This window comes from Thamnophis elegans, chromosome 10, assembly GCF_009769535.1.
Source record: "Thamnophis elegans isolate rThaEle1 chromosome 10, rThaEle1.pri, whole genome shotgun sequence".
Classification (NCBI taxonomy): Eukaryota; Metazoa; Chordata; class Lepidosauria; order Squamata; family Colubridae; genus Thamnophis; species Thamnophis elegans.
Genome location: NC_045550.1, coordinates 3687487 through 3697501, shown reverse-complemented (window position 1 = coordinate 3697501; position 10015 = coordinate 3687487). Strand labels below are relative to the sequence as shown.

The following is a 10015-nucleotide window of genomic DNA, read 5'->3' as shown; positions in this document are numbered from 1 at the left end:
AGCTAGCTGGAGAATTCTGGGAGTTGAAGTCCACAAGTCTTAAAAGCTGCCAAGTTTGGGACCCCACTGCTCTAAAACAAGAGTATCCGCCCATCTACCACCGTCTTCCTTCTTGTGCGGTACGTTTAAAAAGCCCGCTCGGACTCCTTATTGGATAACTTGTGCGCTGACATCACTACACAGTGACCAATCAGAGTCCGCCGACCGCTTTTGAAAGAAAAAAAAAAATCACAGGTGGCGATAAAAGTCCGCTTGAGAAGCTTCGGGGCTCTCGAGGGTCTAGATCGGGCGACGAGCGCGCGGGGATTTTAGGTAATGCGGCTCCTCAGAGGGAAGGAAGGATTAAACGGCCTTTCGCACGGCGCGGTCTTGAGCGTCGGCGGAAGGATATACGCGTGAGGATGAAGTGGGCGGGGCGGGGGGAGGAGTCGGGCGGTTTGAATGAGGGGAAGATTTGGCGCGCGCGCGCGGAGGCGATTCCGCGTCTGAGGACGAGAAGGGGCTCCCGGTGTGGCCGTTTGAGGGCAGGTGAGGAGGGGCTCTTGGTCCGGTTGAGAGCGGAGGCTGGTGCTCGGGCTGGAGGGCGGTGGGAACGGACTGAAGGGGGCAGGATATTTAAAGAAGGAGGGGATGGGGGGGGGCGCTTGTTGGTTCCTCGGTTTGTTTAGGGCAGTGTTTCTCAACCTTGGCCACTTGAAGATGTCCGGACTTCAACTCCCAGAATTCCCCAGCCAGCGAATGCTGGCTGGGGAATTCTGGGAGTTGAAGTCCGGACATCTTCAAGTGGCCAAGGTTGAGAAACACTGGTTTAGGGGCGCTTGGCCCCGCACGTGCCCTTGGCAGGACGCCTACAAAGCCTCAGACTGGTTTTTTTTTTTTTTTTTTTTTTGCTAGTGTTACGATCTAAAAAGGATAATTTAAATGGGGGCTTGAAAGTGGGACGAATGAACGCACTGGTTTGATGCCTTACGAGATCAACGGCAGTTACTCTTTTGAATCGTCTTCGCTTGGGAGCAGAGGAGTTTTTTTGATGTAGGACAACGTCCATGATGTGCTATGCGATTATTGCTAATGACATTTCCCAGCAGGTATCAGCACAACGCTGTAGCTTAAGAAGGCTTTAGGTCAGTGGTTCCCAAACTTGGCAACTTTTAAGACTGGTGGACTTCAACTCCCAGAATTCTCCAGCCAGCAGAGCTGGCTGGAGAATTCTGGGAGTTGAAGTCCACCAGTCTTAAAGTTGCCAAGTTTGGGAACCACTGACCTATAATAAGCCCAAGCCCAAGAGTTTTATTTTCTTTTGCCCCACGAAATATGACCTTGGGCTTATTATAGGGCAGTGGTTCCCAAACTTGGCAACTTTAAGACTTGTGGACTTCAACTCCCAGAGTTCTCCAGCCAGCAGAATAGCAATAGCAATAGCAGTAGACTTATATACCGCTTCATAGGGCTTTCAGCCCTCTCTAAGCGGTTTACAGAGTCAGCATATTGCCCCCAACAATCTGGGTCCTCATTTTACCCACCTCGGAAGGATGGAAGGCTGAGTCAACCCTGAGCCGCTGAGATTTGAACCGCTGACCTGCTGATCTAGCAGTAGCCTGCAGTGCTGCATTTAACCACTGCGCCACCTTGGCGCATTTAACCACTGCGCCACCAGAACTCTTCTGGCTGGAGAACTCTGGGAGTTGAAGTCCACAAGTCTTAAAAGTTGCCAAGTTTGGGAATCACTGCTTTAGGTAGGTCTTTTTTTTTTTTAATTAATTTTTTTTTATTTTTTATTTTTGTTACATAAACAACACATGCCCACACCAGTGGAAAAGGAAAAAATCAAAACACAAAAAAGACAAAAAAAAACAGAAAACAAGGCAGGGAAAAGAAAACAAAAGAAAAAACACAAGTATATATTATAAAAAAGTATATCGGCTGGTTACAACTTGTTTTTGTGCATCTCTTCCATTAATTCATATTAATTCAAATATCTTAACTCAAATGTTTACCATATTGACATCATCGTACCTATTCAAGGTAGGTCTTGAATAGCTTTCTCCTTGAATTTGGCTGCCAGTCTTTTTAAATCATCCAAATCGACTTCCCCAAAAGGTTTCAAGCTGAAACCGGCTGGTGTCAGTGATGCAAACTCGGGGAACTTGCCCATGTTGCAGGAGATTTTTTTACCCTGTCGTCGAACAATACTGGTTTTATACCAACTTCCATATAAAATAAAGCCATTCTGAGAATGTTTCAGGCGCTGTGATTGACTTGCTGTTTTACCCTTAACACACGCCACAAAACAGAAGGTCTTCTGCCTGTACAATGTGAAACTTGTTGAAGAGAAGGGTTGGGTACAAATTGAGATACAGATCCATTTTAGATGTAAGAAAAAATGTTAGTGTTTTTCAGTAAGTAGGTTTATTGCCTTTTCCTTTCTATTAAAGAGTTACACAAGGCTTCAGTTTCTGAGTTAATCTGCTTTTTTTTCTTTTGCAGGTATGACTATAGGTAGAGAAATTTAAACTTTTAGTTCATGCAGGAAACTTCACCAGCATCTAATTCAAGCAGGTAATGTCAGGCTTAATATCAGATACACCACTTATGAGTTTGCTACTCACTGCACATTGGCCTGCTTCTCAATTCTCCTGCTCTTTTTCTGATGTCACAAGGTACCCTCCAAGTTAAAGGAGGCATGAAATCCAAGTTCACCTAGTGAGTAGTTCAGGCTCTCAAGGTCCAAGCCCAGTAAAGTCTCTGACTATTCTGTCTGAAATAGTTCATTGGGAATCAGCAAGTAATCTACCTACCACTCTGATTTAGGTTGCATTCTCATTCCAGAAGACATTAAAAAGATTATCTGGCATAGGGAATACCTGCCTAATATTTAAAGCAACTGAGATTGCTATCTATAATTCTAATCCAGGTGCAAGATAATAAAATGAATAAATTTTAAGTTCCCCGGTCCAAAGAAGAAAACTTTTGTAGACTGCATTAATCCTTTTACGTTGCACTAATGGATTATTGTAATTTTTCTTTTTTCCCTCTTGATTTTTCTCACAATTTAATTTTCAGGATTTTTAAAAATTTGTTTGTACTACTCACCTAAGTAGTTCCAAGTTTAGTTTCAAGTTTTAATCGATTTATAGGCCGCCCAATCCCGGAGGAGCCAACAATTATAAACAAATTACTCTTAAAGTAAGTTTTCATTGACTTTCTGGGAAAGCCATCAGAAAAGATTGTAGATGGTGACCGTATGCTCTCAGGGCGGTTGGCAACTGTTTATAAATACAAATAAGTTGCCCAGCACCCAGATTACATGACCAGGGAATGTGACACGATGCTTTATTACAGTCGGAAGTCCATTATAGATTTAAAGCACATTTTTCCTGTAGTCATAATGTATTTTTTTTTCTATTCAAAAAATGGAAAAGGACCTCTGACCTCAGTTGTGGTAGCAAACATTATGCACAACCATGAATTTTACCCATATGGACACCAAGGTCTGTTGAAATCTGCAATAATATTATTTTATTTTTCCCTTAGAGGTAAGATCTACGAATTGAAAATGCCATCTTTGGCGGAAATTGTTGTTATTAAGAGAAATGGGACTGATGGAACTCATTTTCCGCTCACTTCAAACTCTTGTGTGTTTGGAAGGTAAGACTTTAAATTGATAAGGGGCTTATTTGTGTAGGATTTTCATTATGTGATTGTGATGTAGGGCTGTCCTTTTTGTAACAAAAGTTTTAGGTCAGTGGTTCTCAACCTTCCTAATGCCGTGACCCTTTATGTTGTGGTGACCCCTAACCATAAAAATTTTTCCCGTTGCTACTCTATAACTGTACTTTTGCTACTGTTATGAATCGTAATGTAGATATTGATATTGGAAGACTGCTATCATATCACCCTTATGTCCTTCTTTTCATTCAAGCAGATATAACCCATTTCCTGCAACTGTTCTTCATATGTTTGAGCTTCCAGTCCCCTAATCCTCTTGGTTGCTCTTCTTTGCACTTTTTCTACACTAGAGTCTCCACATCTTTTTTATAGAGGCAGCCAACATTTTGTCTGCTCCTAAATTTTGGGTCTGAAAAGAATCACATCCTGGAGGCTGGACAACCTCATCTGCTATACAATCATACACACACATACACAGAGACACAGTGGCTTTATTCCCACAGCCTCCTTAACTAAGTTGCCTGCAGCTGCAGTCACAAACTTGCTTACCCTGCCTGGATGGATCTTCAACCTGGTTTGGGGTTGTTTGCAGGAGTGCTCTTAACCTTGGTGGTGGTGGTAAGCTTAACCTTAATTTATTGGGCAAACGTCGTACATTGTTTATTTTTATTTTTTAAAGTTGTTTATTTTCTCTTTCAAGTTCATTCACAAATGTACACTCTTATAATTACCATTAATTATATCATTATCATTAATTTTCTTACAAATATATAGAATATAGTTTGGGTCACTTTCTTGCCACCCCATTTTATTTTGCAACAACCTTGCTCCTATCTTCTCTACCTCCCTTCTCTGCCTTCTTCTTTCCTCTCTTTCTTCCCTTCTTCCCCTCTCTTTTCTCCCCTCCTCCTCTTCTCCTCCTTACCTTCACCCCTCCTCTTACTTCCCCTCCTTTACTTCCTCTGCTTTACCCTTTCTTTCTTTCCCTCCTCCTTCCTCCCTTCTTCCTCTCTTTCCTTCCCTCCTCCTTTCTTGCCCTCTCTCCTACTCTTAATTCCCCTCCCTTACTTCCTCTGCTTTTACTCTTTCTTCCTTTCCATTCTCATCTTTCCTCCTTTCCGTTGTTGCCCTTGCTTATTTACTTTCTCTGATGGGTTCTCAGGGTGGCATTTCAGGAAACGCAACTTTATATTTTCATACATATCATTTTCTCTGTTACATTTTATTTCTAATAATAATTCCACTTGTATCATTTTTAAAATTGTTTTATTGCATTGCATTTTTTTTTGCTCTTTTCCTTTGTGCATGGTTTATGGTACTTTTAGCAAGCAGGTTTTCATTGTGTGAATGGGGCCAATTTGGGCTCCTGAGCTTGGCTCTTGATGACAGGTCTGGTTGTGGATTTAGATACAGTTAAAAGTACCTGGCAGCAGTGTGGAAAACATAGCCACGCACATGCCCCACACAATTATAGCCCAGAGCAGGACCTAAGCCCCTTCCTCCTTTACAGGAACACTTTCCCTCCATTACGAAGTCTCCGAGGCTAATTGTACAGGATGTGTGCGCACACCTGTTTTTTACGGCGTGGAGCTGCGGTGACGCTCTGCGCGGCCATTCTGGAGCCCATCCACTGGGATTTCAAGGAACGTGAGGTGGAGTCTAAACTTTAGAGTTGCGCTGGTCTCAGCAACCCCTGTCTAACAGTCGTTCGGCCTCAAAAGGGGTCGCGACGCTTTCCTGGGTTCCTTCATTTGGCTTCTATATAATTTCTTTAGTTGTGCAGTATATCTCAATGGATTTGATCTGCTTCAGTGTATATTATTTATGCAAGATATTTGTTTAATCAAAAACCTAACCATTTTTTAAAGAAGTTCTTAAACCTCAATCTAAAAATTAGGTTGTCTCAATACATCTTCAGCAACAGCTGCATTGCCTTATGCTAGGTGGAAATGAATTAGAAATTTAGAGATCATAATATATTTTAAGAGATGTGTGTATAAGAATATGTAGTTAACTAATTTGAACTAATAACCTTGTAATTATTTTATATTTTAAAGGAAAAAAGAATGTGATATTCGAATCCAGCTTCCTCAAGTTTCTAAAGAACATTGTAAAATTGAAATAAATGAAAATAAAGAAGTATGTATTATTATTTTTGGTACTTAAGCAATCCTAATATTTCTGGTACTTGTGCTTTATTGATTGATCTGGATATACGTATTTTATTCCTATGTATTTTTAGGCAGTGCTGTTTAACTTGAGTTCTGCGAATCCAACACAGCTAAATGGGACTCTCTTTCAAGATCCCACACACTTAAAACATGGAGATATACTTACAATTATTGATCGTTCTTTCAGGTATGTAACAATGATATAAGCAAATATGAGTGTGCTAGAAATAGTGCTTTTTAGAAACCTGAAGATCAAGGAAATTTTAAAATAATTTGATTAATAAGAAAACTGCCAAACAGGAAAACAGATTATGTAAAGAGTAACTAAACTATTAGTCTAAAACTATACTTTACTAGATTGGAGATGAAAACACTAATAATTTTGAATAAAGTGGATTTCATAACTTTTTAAAGTCTTAATAACTTAATGTTGGATTAATTTTAATGTAAGCAATCTTTGTACTTGAATAGATTTGAATATCCACGTTCATCACTTCCTCAGAAGAGACTTTCTAGATCTCAAGAGAAGGAAACATTACAGGTAAAATAAAAATCGTTATGTTTTTCTTAGTTCGGGGAAGGGTACAGTCATAAAATGTAGAAATTAATGATGAGTTGCTCTTTGGCTTGATTTAGTAATTGGTCATTATCAGTTACCTTTCAATTTTAGTCATTCTATTCTACCCTTTTAACTATAATTCAGAGGAAACACAATATTTGATATTGGTGTTCGGCTGTAGAAAATTAAGATATTTTCTCTGGTCTGCCATTCATGTTTTCTACAAGGAAAAATGGCAAGCTTAAAAGAAACATTAAATTCCTTTTCTATTTAATTTTCTACAAGGAAAAATGGCAAGCTTAAAAGAAACATTAAATTCCTTTTCTATTTAATTTTAATTTTACAGATTCTTCATGTTCAGCATATGCAACAGATGGACTTGCTGCACCCGCAGAACTCAGATTACAAAAGTTCTCCGATTACTGGTTGGTAATTTTTTTGTTCTTTTTCTATAAAATGCTTCATTGTAGTAATCACTTTTTATTAACAAAAAGGATGCGTTTACTAGTCAGTGGTAAAACAAATGAAAGTAGCCATTGGGAATGTGCTGTTAAAATACATGAATGGATTTGGTTTAATCGATGGGCGACTGCTCACGTGCCAGCAAAAAGGGCTCCGCGTGCCATCTGTGGCACATGTGCCATAGGTTCGCCATCACTGGTTTAAAGTATACTCAGAAACTAGGTTACTAACAGACTCAGAAAACAATTTGCAAAGTACAGTGCATGGTGTGGTGAGGACATGGTGGAGCTCAGCTCAAACTGCAGTGCTCTGAGATTGCAAGCCGCTGTTACTTGGGATGCTGCTTTCTTCGCTGGCCCTGCAGGGCAAGCCAGCTTATGGTCCCTGAGAGGGGCGGGCTGCATGGGCAGAGCAGGGCATTTCTGTAAGGGAGGCATGCCAGCAGCAGGCTGGGCAGTTCACTCCTCCGTGGTCCTGCTGGCTGGCTGGATGCTGCCCAGAGTGTGAGGCTGCCAGGAGGAGGAGCTGCTGCCACCTCTGCAAAAGCAGGCCATTTGTGCCAGCAAAGGTTTTGTCCAAAATGGGGGAGAGAGCATGCACGGTAGGTGTGCGCATGGGCATGAGTAAAAGGTTCGTGGGGGTCCGCGCATGCGCAGAGGCCGCACATTGCATTATGGGTGCTGGCACGCGGGAGTATTGGTGTGCGTGTACGCCCATACATTCGGCACGCAACAAGGAAAAAGTTACCCATCACTGCTCTAAACCATGATAATTAAGAGTTGAGAAACAGGCTAGTCTTAAAATTATATTAGAAATAATATTTCATAGCTGATTACATTTTAGAGAGTGACCCATATATTTTCTTGTCCATTAAGTAACTTTCATAACATAGCTTATGAACACATCTATTCCTTAAGGGAAAATGATTTGGAAAATTACAAATAATCTGCTTGCGTATATTTATACTATATTGTTAGGCAATTACAAATAAAATTTAGCTTCTATAGTTTTGATTTGTTGAACTTAATAGAATTGTGCAAATCCTTTGAAGAGGGTATATTGTAATGTCTGCAGTTCTGTCCAAGACTCATCTTTTAAGATCACTAAAGTAGTCATATATTTTTGCAGGTTCATGTAGTTGCTTCCTAAACTTCCTAGCTGTTATATTGAGAGAATTTTCAAAGTAGGAAGTCACAAGCATGTGGATATTGTTGGAAGCAGTTTACAAAGCTGTTGCTTGAGGCTGGAAAAAATTGACTGATTTGAAAAGAGATTCTTTGTGCACACCCCTGTGTGCTGTGAAGAACTTTTTTCTAAGGATTTGTAAATGTTTGCTTAATTCCTCAAAAATTACTTTCTGATCAGTACTTTATCTGTATAATGCTTTAAAAATAGTTTTAACTATATTCAAGAAAACTGATTTTAAAATCTGCCTGTTTCATATTCCTTGTAGACAAGAAATTTGAAATTTGCTCTCCTAAAAGAAATGAGAAAAGACTTCAAAAACAATACAGCACAGCTGAATTTAATTGCAAAACGCCGAGCGTTGAAAAAGCAAATGAATTGTCTCCTTTTAGCAAACTTTATGAATTAATGAAACATAAAGATGGTACAGGCAATGTAAAGGAAAATACTGGTGATGAGACCTTGCTGGAAGATGTATTTTACTCAAGATCTAGGAGGTCCGCAATGCGTCGAGCAAAGTCAACTAAAGTTGAACAATCTGAAGACAGTAAAATTCAAGGAAACCATGATCTTGTAGCAAGTCCAATACCAACATTTGAAGAGAAGAATTCTGAAAAATCACCAAACACTCAAAATTGTGATACACGACAAAAACAAGAATGTGAAGGTACAAATCAGTCAGATGTTAACAACATAGAAGATGATGAAGTGGGAAAGCATGCACATTTTAAAGCCAACCAGCAGAGCGCACAGCATTTCCCTGAAACAAGTATACAGTCATTGGACGATGCAGAAAAGGCTAAGTGCCTTAACAAATTTAACGTAATAGATGTTTTCACATCTGTAGAAAATGCTTTGCCCAAAACAAAGCCTAGCTGGGAGAGTACTCAGAAGTATTCCAGTCCACATTCTAGAAGGTCTAGAAGATCTTCCAAGTCCAGAAGGACAGGGGTTGAAGTAGAGTCACTGAACAGAAGGAAGAGCTCTGGAGAAATGAAAGAGTGCCCTGTACAAGTTAGTGAGCAGGAGCATGAATCTGGTATTTTGGTTGAAAATATATATTCTAAAGCAAATGAAAATAGAGAGCTGGTCACAGAAACAGCGCCTAATCTGAAAGACTCAGAAGATGGAAATTCTAGTACTGTTTTCAGTTCACGTCATCTTAATACTAGTGAAAACTGCAATAACAACATTGAACTAAATAAAACTATTTCAAATGGATATTCTTGTATAGAGGCAGTAGATAAAGAATCAATGATTCCTGCAAATCTTTCCCAAACCAGTGAAATAATGGCAAATGAGATTCCAGAAAAAACCTTGGAAACGAAATGTCCTGCAAATGAAAATAAAAAAATAGGAACAGAAAGCCATGAGCAGAATGTTAATATGAAAAACGATATGCCTACTTTTTCCAGTTATGAAAGCAGAGTTCAAATATCAGCCAAGGTTAATGCTGTTTCTGAAATGAACGTGTTATGTCCACTTAACAAAAAGTCAGGTAAATGCAATTTCTTTTTATACCAAAAAATTATAATTGCTATACAGGTGAAACAAAAAATTAGAATATCGTGCAAAAGTTCATTTATTTCAGCAATGCAACTTAAAAGGTGAAACTAACATATGAGATAGACTCATTACATGCAAAGCAAGATAGTTCAAGCCCTGATTTGTCATAATTGTGATGATTATGGCTTACAGCTCATGAAAACCCCAAATCCACAATCTCAGAAAATTAGAATATTGTGAAAAGGTGCAATATTCTAGGCTCAAAATGTCCCACTTTAATCAGCTAATTAAGCCATAACACCTGCAAAGGGTTCCTGAGCCTTTAAATGGTCTCTCAGTCTGGTTCAATAGGAATCACAATCATGGGAAAGATTGCTGACCTGACAATTGTGCAGAAAGCCATCATTGACACCCTCCATAAGGAGGAAAAGCCTCAAAAGGTAATTGCAAAAGAAGTTGGATG

The 10015-nt window shown here is 39.5% G+C and overlaps 1 protein-coding gene across 3 annotated transcripts in view; it reads left to right on the top strand.

Moving 5' to 3' along the window:
• Nucleotides 1–466: 466 nt before the first annotated feature.
• MKI67 (marker of proliferation Ki-67) overlaps nt 467–10015 on the top strand; it is a 33656-nt gene continuing 24107 nt past the window's right edge. For all 3 annotated transcript variants that reach the window (XM_032225836.1, XM_032225837.1, XM_032225835.1), the window contains exons 1-8: nt 467–528; nt 2488–2559; nt 3535–3648; nt 5727–5808; nt 5912–6027; nt 6312–6381; nt 6746–6824; nt 8315–9544. In XM_032225836.1, coding sequence (XP_032081727.1) covers nt 2525–2559; nt 3535–3648; nt 5727–5808; nt 5912–6027; nt 6312–6381; nt 6746–6824; nt 8315–9544 — 1726 coding nt within the window. In that variant the 5' untranslated portion in view covers nt 467–528; nt 2488–2524. The remainder of the gene's footprint in view (nt 529–2487; nt 2560–3534; nt 3649–5726; nt 5809–5911; nt 6028–6311; nt 6382–6745; nt 6825–8314; nt 9545–10015) is intronic.